The following is a 12,101-nucleotide window of genomic DNA, read 5'->3' on the forward strand; positions in this document are numbered from 1 at the left end:
TTTTTTTTTTTTTTTTTTTTTTTTTTTTTTTTTTTTTTTGTCTTTTTCCGTGTCCGGCAACGGATCGCAACCCTCAGTGTTGCCCCCGTACCGGACCAGGGACCAGCAACGGGATTGCAACCCTCGGTGCTGCTCCCGCGCCTCACTCAGCCAGCGAGTGGGAACCGGTCTGTATGTGGGATCCGAACCCTCAGGCGGGAGCGCCGCCGCGCTTCCCAAGCAGCGCACTATCCAGTGCGCCACCGGGCCGGCCCTGTGTGCTGGCTTTTTCTCAGAATCTTAAATGTACAAGTTCGTTTCATCCTTACAACAAACCTATGGGGTGAGCACCACCAATCCCTCTTCCAGATGGATCTGAGGTGCAGGGAGCTCAGGTGGCTGGGCTAGAGTGGTGTCAGACCTTGGACGCTGTGGCCACTGCAGTGTGGCCTGTGTCCAAGGCAGCTGGCTCCAGAGGCAGAGGCTGGAAGCGGGGGACAGGCATGAGGGCCATGCTGTGGTCAGGGGCAGCCCCTGCAGTCAGCCCAGCACCAGCAGACAGCCCCTGCAGGGTCTCAGCTGGCCCAGTTCTTAGCCTGGACTGGCTCCCTGTCCTCCCTGGCAGGTTGATGGGGACATCCCTCCCAGGGTGAAGAAGGATGCCCACGAGCTCATTCTGGACTTCATCCGCTCCCGGCCTCCGCTGAAGCAGGTACTGGCTCTGCACCTCCCCCACAGGGTCTCCCTGGCCTGCAGCCCGCAGCCGGGCACAATCCTGTGGCTGACCAGAGAGGTTCTTAGCACATCTCTGCTTTACGAGCGAGGCGGGTGTGCCTCCCTCTTGCCCGTGGGCAGGAAGGTTGGGTCCCTGCCGTGGCATGGTGCGTGTGGTCCTGGGCTTCACACAGAGTACCTGGGGCAGTGCTCCCTCCAGGTGGGCCTGCTGGGTCTCCTGAACTTCCTGAGTGCCCGACTCCAGGGTGGCCCCGTGTCGTGCTGCCTCCTATCCAACCCTGCGCTGCGCCCTTTCTGCAGGTCTCAGAGAGACGGCTGCGCCCCTTACCACAGAAGCAGAGGACCCTGCATGAGAAGATCCTGGAGGAAATCAAGCAGGAGCGGAGGCTGCGCCCTGTGGGGGGCGAGCGCTGGGGTGCCCGGGGTGAGTGGGGTGGGGGGAGCATGATGGAGAGAGGAGACCCCCAGGGGGCCCCAGCTGGCATCCCCCCACATCCCTCTATCGGGCTACAAGTCAGGAATTGGTGTCAGCCCCAAGAGCTCCTGCACTTGTGAAAGACAGAAAATTTTAACTTCTGAAGTGTGGACTTGGGGAATCCAGTGGCCTTGTGAAAGGTTTGATGGGGGGCGCATAAGGATAAATTGACCTTATCCCCCATCTGCTTCGCTGTGGCCTGTATTTGCCATTCTACATATTTTACAGTGTTATGACAAACTTCAACATTTAGAAGGAAAATGAAAGCAAAGTTTCTAGGTAGGGAAAAACAGGCATTTATTCAAATGCCTGAGACCACCTGATCTCCCCAGAGTCTTCAGTTCTAAATGTTGTTTGCATGAGACCGTGTGTTAGTCCATTTCTGTTGCTTATAACAAAGTACCTGGAACTGGGCATTTTATAAGAAAATGAAATTTATTGCTTACATTTTTGGAGGCTGGGAGGTCCAAAGTCCAGGGAATACATTTGGTGACGGTCTTGTTGGTGGCAACAGTGACCCAGGGGTTGGTCTCACATGGCAGAAATGGCAGAGCAGAGAGAGACTAACTTCTCATGTGCTCTTCTTTTAAAGCCCTCAGAACCATGCCCATGACCACCATTTTTAATCCAGTCATGTACAGTCCTACAATCTAATCACCTCTTCGAGGCCTGACCTTTCAATTACAATAGGATTTCTCACTTTCTTTTCACTATCACAGTGGGGACTAAGGTTTGGGGGGACATTCAACCCAAGGCAGACAGCAAACTCCAATCCTACTTCCTCTCTGCCTTTATGAGACCAGGTGGCTTAGGCTAGAGTTTCTCATTCGTTAAATGGCTGACTGGCCCTCAGTTTCCCTTGTGTAAAGTGGGGATTAAGCTAGATGGTGCATGCACCAGGCTGTGGGCCTGGCCTTGGCTACCTTCCACCCACTCATAGCCTGTCCTGCCCGGCTTCCCCTCCCCAGGGTTCGGCTCTCTGCCCTGCATCCCTAATGCCTGCTCCAGTGATGTCAACTCCACGTCCTGCATCAACCTGTCTGTCGCAGATGCCAGCAGCAGCACCCAGCGCCCACGGACCCGGGTCCTGCTTAAGGCGCCCACCTTGGCTGAGATGGAAGAGATGAACACGTCTGAGGTCAGAGCCCACTGAGATTTGTGGAAAGAGACCAGGAGGGAGGAGGAACGGCTGTGGCATTCAGCTGGGGGTGTGCACTGGCCAGGCCACTGGCAGGGGCCCCTGGAGGCTGCAAGCCATGGGCCCTCCTTTGAAACTCATGCCTTGATGTGGGGTTGGCTGTGCCTGACCTGGGAGCAGGCACAGTGGGGCTCAGGGACCTTTCCCCATCTTGGCAGCTCAGAAGGGTGACTCTGGGACAGTGGCCTCGGGCTATCTCTTCCTGTAGCACAAAAAGGCTGAAAATGGCCATGACCTGTCATCTCAGTGCTGGAAAGCTGAGCAGCCCCCTAGGCAATGTGAAAAGCCAGTCCACACGAGGCTCCTGCCCCACCCTCTTCTCAGACGTTGCTGTCTGCGTGTCGCACTTTTTCCTGGGAAGATCGGGTGAAGACCTCGGTGGTGGCCTTCAGTGACCCACTCCACCTGCTCCAGCTCTCTCCTCTCCAGAATTTCCCAGAAGGCCTCGGGGAGGGGTTTGGTCATTGAAGCACTTGCAGTGAACTGTCCCAAAGAGGGTAGAGTGGGCTGTGAATGGAGGACAGTCTTGTGGCCTCAGTGGACCCAGAAGCACCTGTGGGTCCTACACTGGGTCTGGTGGGCACAGTGGTCAGGGTAGCTGGCTCTGATGTGTCTACAGGAAGAAGAGTCTCCATGTGCGGAGGTAATGCTGAAGCGGGATCGCTCTTTCTCGGAGCACGACCTGGCCCAGCTTCGGAGTGATGTGGCCTCTGGCCTGCAGGTGGCTACCCAGACACCAGCAGGGATAGTGCCACCCCGGCCTTGGGCAGGCAGCACACACACCTGGAGGCCCAGCATGCAAGACCAGGGTAAGTGCTGCCCCTTGCCCCAGCCCTTCCTTCTCCTGCAGATCCATTTGTGGGCACCATGCCCCGCAGCCTAGGTGCCTGAGCAGGCAGCACCCAGGGACACGGGGAGCTTTATTGAAAGGGGTCTTTAAGGTCTTCTTTCATTACCTCAGGTAGACATTCCCCTTTTTCTACTTGAGAACTTTTTTATTAAATGAGTAATCCACATTCATTATAAAATCATTTTTAAAAATTAAAAATTCCCATGATTCTGTTACCTAGAGATGACCATTATTAAAGTTTGGTATATAGAAAGCTAGCTAGGTAGAGGACAGACAGGTGATCAGTCTTTCCAGTCCTTTCTTTTGTGAATGGAAACCTATGTCCACAGGGAGCCAGGTGCATTCATGCAGCACATCCCACTCCAGAACCTGGCTCAGCACCAGCGACACTTTCCCGCAAGCACCCACAAGCCCTCCTCCTCTGCATGTGAGGTCACTCGAGCATCCTGTAACTTTCTGTCTGCTCTCAGGACGATCCTAATCGGTGGTTACAACTCACTTTTCAGTGTCAAGAGGGCCAGACCAGGCCATTTCCAAACCTCCCTCTGGCCCCGGGTCCCCCTCCACGCCCTGCCTCCAAGTCTCCAGTGTGAGCGTGCAGGGCTGCAGGAAGAGGGTCCTCCTGCCTGGTATACCTGCAGTTTCCTTGGTTGGCTGGCCCAGCTGGCCCCAGGGGACTCCCAATGTTGGCACGTTCATGAGGCTCAGACATGAGGACCCTTCAGGGATCCCATGGGCCCCTGACATAGGTCCCAATGTGGGCGGCATGTTTTCTGGACCTTTTGCTTGGAAACCCCACCATCTCCATCGTCAACTTGGCATAGCCCTCCCTCACTACACCTCTAGCCAGGGGGTCCTGATGGGGACTCTGTGCTCTTCCTGCAGGTTCCTGTCCTGTGAGTGTCCAGTCCCAGCCTGACCCCAGCTCCCCCCAACTCAACAACCTGCGCTCAGGGGAGGACAGACTGGAGGCCTCTACGGCCCCTGACTCCAAACACCTGTGGCTGGTGAGTGGAGGATGCAGTGTTGTCCGGGGTGGCCTGGGACCTCTTGAGCACCCCTCTTCCCTTCCCAGGATGAGACACCAGCCTGGTGTTCAGGGGTGATGGCTGCTCCATTCCGTGGGGTGTGGCCGGGATTGCACATCATCTTGGGAAGCAGGTGGTGGAGACACCAAGTCTGGAGGTTGGTCTCTGCCGCCACCTGCTGGGGCATGTTGGCACTGCGGCCCCACAGCCAGAGAACCACCCTGCTAAGGGACATCTGATACCCCAAGTTCTCAGTGTGACCCCCAAGGGGGACATCTGATACCCCACGTTCTCAGTGTGACCCCCAAGGGGTTAAGACAGGTGATAAACCCTTATGCCCTGTGCCTGGAGGGCAGCATGAGGTGACCATTTTCTTGGGTCCAGACCTTGGCTCTGGTCTTGACTCTGCCACTGTGTTAGTTAACCTCTCTGTATCTCAGTTTCACCGGCTGTGAATTTTCTCTGACTTGTTTGTAACTTTGAAGAACTCTCACGTGGTCCTGAGTCTGAGTGTATGATTTTATCACATGAGCTAACAGGAGTCAAGGTGGCCAGTGGGCCACAGCAGGACACTATAGGCATGTGGAGGGATACTGACCACGTGGTTGTCCTCGTCATTTCTGTGAGGTTTCATCGAGAGGATCAGTGAAAACAGACATTGGAATGCTTTGGAAAGCATGAGTGCTGTACAGAGTCAAGCAGGCTACTGTTGACACTCCCCAACTGAATGCTAATGCTGCCTTTCAGCCCTGGATTAGTTATCTTTTGCTGCATAAAAAGCTACGTCATAATTTAGCATCTTAAAATAGCAAACATCTACCATCTCACGCAGTTTGAGGGTTAGGAATCCAGAGGTGGCTCAGCGGGGTAGTCCTGGCTCAGGGTATCTCAGCAGGGGCTGCAGTCTCATCTGGAGGCTTGGTAGGGGCTGGGGAGTCTGCTGCCAAAACGGGGCCTTGCACAGCTGTAGACAGGAGACCTCTATTCCTCACCATGTGGGCTTCTCTCCACGGGCTGCTTGAGTGTCCCCCAGAGCAAGTGGCCTGAGAGAGAGCAAGGTGGGGGCCACAGTGCCTTTATGGTTGAGTCTTAGAAGTGACACTTTCACTATTCATTGGGAGTAAGTCACCAAGTCCAGTCCATTTGCAAAGGGAGGGGAATTAAGACCCACTTCTTGGTCAAGGAGTCAGGAACATGTTTTAAAATGACCACAAGTCCCACATGTGGCTTTTCAGCTGTGAGACCTCAGAAGTGCTTTCTGAAAGGTTTGGCTATCAAGAAGCCTGTGGCCTCTGACTGCCCCCAGCGTCACCCACAGCCTCATCTGGGGAACAGCACTGCACCCCGTGTGAGGTCTCTTGGCCACAGTGTGGTCAGTGTGACATCTGTGAAGTTCAGTGGGGAATTGTCCAAATATAAACAGCACCATCAGGCAACTGGCAACAAAAACTGGAAACCAGAAGTGCTGACGCCCCAGGTCAGAGTGGAGAAGAATGCAGGGTCCCAGGTCCTACCCATGTCCGGCAGTGGCATGTGTTCAACACCCTAAACAGGAGCACCCATTGCAAATCTGAAACAAAAACACCATCCAACATCCATCTTCACAGCACCCTTGTAGGCAGGTGCCCCCTGTAGTAATAGGTGAGATTGTGAGCTCTCTGTGCCAGCCATTGTGTTGAGGGCCTTGTCTGTATTCTCTCAATGGAGCTGAAATACAGCCCCACTTTACAGAAGAGAAAACTGAAACTTGGGAGGTCAAATGCCAAGATCTGTGCTAAGCACTGGGGGGCAAACACAACACACTCTACTTGACCCTGGGCAGAGGAATAGGTGGTCAGGACACAGGAGGCGTGCCGAGCACACACCAGCAGACGAGTCACAGTGTGGGATGCACACTGCAGTGAGGGCATGTCAGAAGTCCCAGGACTTCCCGAGGGAGAGTGGATGTCAGTTGCCAAGGAGGAGGGAAGATTTGGGATGGACTCTGGTCACTTTTGATGAGCCTGTGGTGGGTGTTTGCAGCTGGGGGTGGGCTAAGTGGAGCGCCAGAGCTGGGGACAGGTTCGGCTCCCAGGACTGGTGAGCAGCTGCCCGTGTGTTTCAGGGAGTCACCATGTTTGCTCTGAATGACACCAGGGAGATGTGAAGGTCCTCAGGGAGGGACTCTCCTGATGGAAAGGCCTGGCTCCTCCCTGCAGGAGTTCAGCCACCCCGTGGAGAGTCTTGCTCTGACAGTGGAGGAGGTGATGGATGTGCGCCGGGTGCTGGTGAAGGCTGAGATGGAGAAGTTCCTCCAGAACAAGGAGCTCCTCAGCAGTCTGAAGAAGGGGAAGGTGAGGGTCTGCGCCCTGGCACGGGTAGGCGAGGACAGGGCCGGGCCCAGTGGGCTCGGCTCAGAGCTGGGTTCTCACCATGCTGTCCTCGCAGATCTGCTGCTGCTGCCGTGCCAAGTTCCCGCTGTTCTCGTGGCCACCCACCTGTCTGTTCTGCAAGAGGTGAGCCTCCCCTGAGCACAGTGGCTGTGAACCAACATGGGAAGCAGGTGGGAAGAGGCCTGGAGGCCAGCACTCACCAAGAGAACTTCCTGGGATTGTGGGCATGTTCTAGTATGTTCCACAGCTGTTGGGTCCTTGAGATATGGTTTGTACACTGAGGAATGGAATTTTAAATTTCATTTAATTTACATTTAAAGAGCTAAGGGCCTCCTTCAGCCAAGATGGGGTAACAGCCACCTTCCACCTAAAACAGCCGAAAGCAAACACACAAAGGATATGGAACGGTGGTTTTCAGGACACTGGACTTCAGATGAGGGCCCTGTGATTGCCTCAGGGTGCTGCCCGGAGAATTTCTAGGTCACGGGCCAGAGACACTGGACACCTTGAGCAGAGGAGAGACTTTCTTTTTTTTTTAAAAGATGACCGGTAAGGGGATCTTAACCCTTGACTTGGTGTTGTCAGCACCATGCTCAGCCAGTTAGCAAACCGGCCATCCCTATATGGGATCCGAACCTGTGGCCTTGATGTTATCAGCACCACACTCTCCAGAGCGAGCTACGGGCCGGCCCAGAGGAAAGACTTTCAAAGCAGCAGAGCTCTGGAGAGGGGCACAACCCCGCTGCTCGAAGGAAGCCCATGAGCATTTAGCGTACATGTGCTAGGCTGGGAAAAGCACCCTCCTAAGGCAGGGATTGGCAAACTACAGTCCATAGGCCAAGTCTGGCCCACTACCTGTTATGTAATACACATTCCTCTCAAGTGCATGTGGAACATTCACCAAAGGAGACCATATTCTGGGCCATAAAATAAGCCTCAATAAATTTTAAAGGATTCAAGTCATACAAAGTATGCTCCCTGACCACAATGAAATAAAATTAACCCAGGGGCTTGTCCATGGGAAATTAATGACAGGACACCCATTGGAGAGAACACAATCCCTTGTTTTAGAAAAGGAGTTTGGGCAACTTGTACTAATGTGGAGAAGAGCCCCTGAGTATCTTTATAGAATAGTATGCATCATACCTCATTTTATTCGTGAAATTATGTATATTTTTGCTTATATGCTTAGAAAAGTCTGGAGGCAGGGATAATGTCTGAGGATGGGGCTGTCTAAATTGTAATTCGAATGTTTGAATTTTTACAAGAAGGCATTTACTCTTGAAATTGAGTATGAGAATAAAAAAAAGTTAATCACTTCTTAAAACTGAGCATCTCTCCAGGCTCCTCTAGCTGAGAAGTGTCAGGCACACAAGGTAGACAGTACAAGAAAACTCTGGACCAGATATTCCTGAGAGAAAGCTGAAGTATTTTGGGTGGAGAGCTAAGTAAAAAGAAAAGCAAGATTTTGGATTAAAGTGAAAGAAAAGTGCTGAAGTGAGGGATCAAGCAGCAGACAGCAAGGATGGTGTGACCTGGGGAGGGGGCAGGATGTGGGGCCACACTGGTTGTTTCTCTGTGAGCCTCTTCACCACTGATACTCTTGCTCCGTTCCCTTCCAGAGCTGTCTGCACTTCCTGTAGCATGAAGGTGAGGACCATTTGGGATCTTTGGGGTCCAAGCAAGGTAAGACATGGCCCAGCTGTCTCCCCGTGGATGATCCCACCCTCACTAGACCTCGTCTGTCTTCCTCCAGGCAGGGTTCATCCCTGAAGCTTTTAAAGACCCTCGGAGGTGGTCTTTTTTATTTTTTTAATAACATTTTAAGTTAGTAGGCTGGTGCCAAGAAACCATTCGCTGCCCCTCCAAAAGTCCCACATTCTTTTTTTTTTTTTTTTTTAAATAGATGACCAGTAAGGGGATCTGAACCCTCGATTTTGGTGTTGTCAGCACCACACTCTCCCAAGTGAGCTAACCGGCCATCCCTATATAGGGATCTGAACCCGTGGCCTTGGTGTTATCAGCACCACAGTCTGTGATGAGCCACAGACTGGCCCCAAAAGTCCCACATTCTGACACCATGACACCACGACTTCCTTAAATGTTTTTGGAGAGGTAGCTTACTGCAGTCTGGGTATATCTCCACATGCAGGTGAGCACGGAGGTGAATGGATAGTAACATTTAGAAGTGTGTCGCCCATCACATCCCAACTCAGAAACAAGACTCTGCGTAAGAGGGGCCTTTGACCACCACTGTTTTTAAACCCTCACTCTCTACCTACTACTTGACAATGGAAAAACTTCCACCTCATCAATGTTAATTATCAATTTTGTGCAGGGCATGATGCTAGATCCTACATGGTTTAAAAGGCACAGCTCCTGTCCTCTGAGAAGTCCCTGTCTGGATGAGTAGAGATGCAGTCAGGTGTGACAGGCAAAGAGGCACGTGCTAGGTCAGAGAGGAGACCACAGAGAGACTAGGAAGAGCAATGCACATCTCAAGCCACTCCAGCTGCCACACAGGCCCCAGAACCGAGTGTGTGTGTGTCTGTGTGTGCATGTATGCCCCCAGCACTGGGCATCCTGGACCAACTCCCATCCACATTTCCCTGTGCTGCAGGTGAAGATGCCTTCTAAAAAGTTTGCACACATCCCCGTCTACACACTGGGCCTTGAGAGTCCTCAGAGGGTGTCAACCGCCAGAGCCACGCCAGCACAGAGAAGAGCCTTCCAGTGCGTTGCTTTGCCTTGCCGCGATGTCACTGTGGTGCTTGGGTGTTAACAGTGACCTGGGGATGGCTTCATCTGTTTGCTGGGATGCCCCTGAGGAAGTAGAAATCCAAGGCCGCTGTCTATGACGCAGATCACTTTGCAGGCTCTGGGAGGCTAGGTAGCGTGAGATGGAAACTGGACCTGAGTGGATAGGGCCCAGGACTCAAGTTCCTGTCAAGGAGGAGCCTTTGCTGGGATGAACTTGTCTAGGCATGTTCATTCCAAAAACCCATATGAATGCCTGATGCCTGATAGTGAAGGAGAGGGGACTGCAGGGCAGCTTGGTGGGGGTGCTGTGGACATAGAGAAATGGGTGGATCTGGAATTCCAGAGGGGCATGGGTAGGGGGATCTTGTACCCTGGCTGGTTCTTCTCCCTGACAGCCCTCTCTTGCCTCCCCTCCTCCCCTGTCCCAGATCCCTGCAGGGGCCACAGTGGCGGAGTGTGGAGGAGGAGTTCCCCCACATCTACACCCATGGCTGTGTACTGAAGGACATTTGCAGCGACTGCACCAGCTTCGTAGCTGACGTGGTGCAATCCAGTCTCAAGAGCATGGACGTCCTCAACACCACACCACACCGCAGCCGCCAGACTCAGTCGCTCTACATCCCTAACACCAGGACTCTAGACTTCAAGTGACGGCCCAAGTGGCCAGGCCTTGGGGGAGGAGCCAGGCTTGGTCCTGCACAAGGCTGGACAGGCACAGGCTCTTGTCTTGGGGTACAGCCACCACACTCCCGAGCTGTGCATGTACATATATACATATATAGATACATTTATATAATATATACACAGCCTATATATTTATATACATTGTTTCCCGGCCCAGGGTTCATTTGGGGTCAGGCTCATTCCAGGACGCTTAGTGGGGAAGGATGTTTCTTTTCAGGCTCCCTTGGGGGGCACGGAGGAGGGAAGAGAGGAATGGGTTTTCTAACTGAGGTGCAGGCTCCCCCACCATGTCTACTGCAATCCCCAGGAACGAGAACACAGCAGCTTCCCCTCCCTAGTGGACGTCCAGGTTGGGACAGGGCACCTTGGTTCCCAGGTGGGCCACAGCACCCTGCTTGCCTCTGCACTCACTCTGTGGGGACTTGGGCAACAGGGGCACCTAGCAGGTACCTGAGCCCCAGCCCTCGTGCCGCCCCACTCTGGTGCTGCTGGTGTATCCTCACTCATCGTCGCAGTGGTCCCATCATGGGGGAGCAGCTCTGTAAACTTGTATACATGGCCACTCGGCCTAATAAAGGTGGTCTCACAGTCTTCCATCTGGCGTGTACTGAGGATTTACCTGGCTACAGCAGTGGGTACATTCTCCCAAGGCTGAAGCTGGGCTCTGAGGGGCCACTTGCTCTCCAGGACCAGGAAAGGCCTGCCCGCTTGGCACGAGACAAAGGTGCCCAGATCCTCTTGTACCCACAAAGCCCTGGTCAGCTTCTCTACCGACTTCTTGATCCTGGCCATCTCCTGACCATCAGGTCTGCACGTGACTTGGTCATCTGCTCTGACTGCACCGGGCCTGCCTGGAGTACCCTTTAGTCTCATTTCCCAGAACTCTATTCCTGTTCTCCAGGAGATGTTTCACTTGAGTTTCACAGGGCTGGAGGTGCCATATCAGCAGGCTCCAGGTGGGCCCTGTGCTTAGCCCTCTGCCTGCTCACCTGTACCCAGGAAGTGGGTGCTGTCATTATTCCACCTTAAAGGTGAGGAACTTGGCCAAAGACACACAGCTCACCCAGTAGCATGCTGGGACCTCAGCTGAGGCTCTAGCACCTGCCACGGGGCTGCAGGAGGTCCTTAAGGGATATGACTTGTGACAGATGGGCCTGTGGGAGAGAATCCTCTCATCAGCTGTGGTCCAGGAAATTCACATACACAAAACTAGAGCAGCCAATGAAAATAGCCAGCTCTCAGCACTTGCACGAGCACTTCACAGACTCCCCGTCCCTATATTTTTATTCCCATTTAAAAATAAGAAAACAGGCACAAAGAGGGCCAGGAGTTGCCCTGGTCACACAGCCAGCATTAAGGCTGTCCCTACGGCACTCTGTGGGCAGACTCTCCTGGGAGGTAACTACTGTTGTCCATATTCTCCCAATTCTACAGATATGGAAACAGGTGCCACGGCAACACATTCAGGCTCGCGCCCCAATCACAGGGAGACCTGGGGTCTAATCCACAAGAGAACTCTTGGAAATGAAGGCCCATGTGACAACAGAATAAAACACATCCTGGGAATGGCTGGGCTGAGGTGAGGGACAACGCCTCAGGGGCTGCCCAGCCCCATGCGGAGCTGCCTCCCAGGGCTGCTGGGGCGGGTGAGGCAGAGGCTTCTGTCTCTTGCTGCCTTCCCCTCGGGGCTGCCCTTATGACTGGTGGGCTCGCCTTTCTCCCCAACCCCAGGTACAGGAAGCTGTGTAATCAGCCACTGAACTGAGACCTGCCTTGGCCTCACCTGCTTTAGGTCTTGACAAATGGAGTTTGTTATTTTAGAGCTGTTTAAAACCAAACTTTATTGGCTGAGGACAGACCTTCAGCAGTACAGGAGAAACTCATGTTTGGAGTTCCCTGTTCAGAGAAGACACTGTTCAAGTTGGGCCTGATGTATCCCTGACAGTGTACACAGCCTGTCTTGGGAAGGGGAGAGCTGCTTCAGACCGAGACCTCCTCTCTACCCCCCCCCCCCCCCCCC

At 53.5% G+C, this 12,101-nt stretch overlaps 1 protein-coding gene across 1 annotated transcript in view; it reads left to right on the forward strand.

Moving 5' to 3' along the window:
• The window catches only part of SPIRE2 (spire-type actin nucleation factor 2), a gene marked incomplete at its 5' end in the record, with an annotated part of 29,481 nt that extends 18,804 nt beyond the window's left edge, over nucleotides 1-10,677 (forward strand). The window contains 10 exons of the mRNA XM_008563571.1: nucleotides 605-691; nucleotides 1,015-1,147; nucleotides 2,158-2,327; nucleotides 3,007-3,196; nucleotides 4,123-4,244; nucleotides 6,464-6,598; nucleotides 6,693-6,760; nucleotides 8,260-8,287; nucleotides 9,258-9,370; nucleotides 9,826-10,677. Coding sequence (XP_008561793.1) covers nucleotides 605-691; nucleotides 1,015-1,147; nucleotides 2,158-2,327; nucleotides 3,007-3,196; nucleotides 4,123-4,244; nucleotides 6,464-6,598; nucleotides 6,693-6,760; nucleotides 8,260-8,287; nucleotides 9,258-9,370; nucleotides 9,826-10,048 — 1,269 coding nt within the window. The remainder of the gene's footprint in view (nucleotides 1-604; nucleotides 692-1,014; nucleotides 1,148-2,157; nucleotides 2,328-3,006; nucleotides 3,197-4,122; nucleotides 4,245-6,463; nucleotides 6,599-6,692; nucleotides 6,761-8,259; nucleotides 8,288-9,257; nucleotides 9,371-9,825) is intronic.
• Between the last annotated feature and the right edge of the window lie 1,424 nt (nucleotides 10,678-12,101).

This window comes from Galeopterus variegatus, unplaced genomic scaffold (assembly GCF_000696425.1).
Source record: "Galeopterus variegatus unplaced genomic scaffold, G_variegatus-3.0.2 Scaffold174, whole genome shotgun sequence".
Classification (NCBI taxonomy): Eukaryota; Metazoa; Chordata; class Mammalia; order Dermoptera; family Cynocephalidae; genus Galeopterus; species Galeopterus variegatus.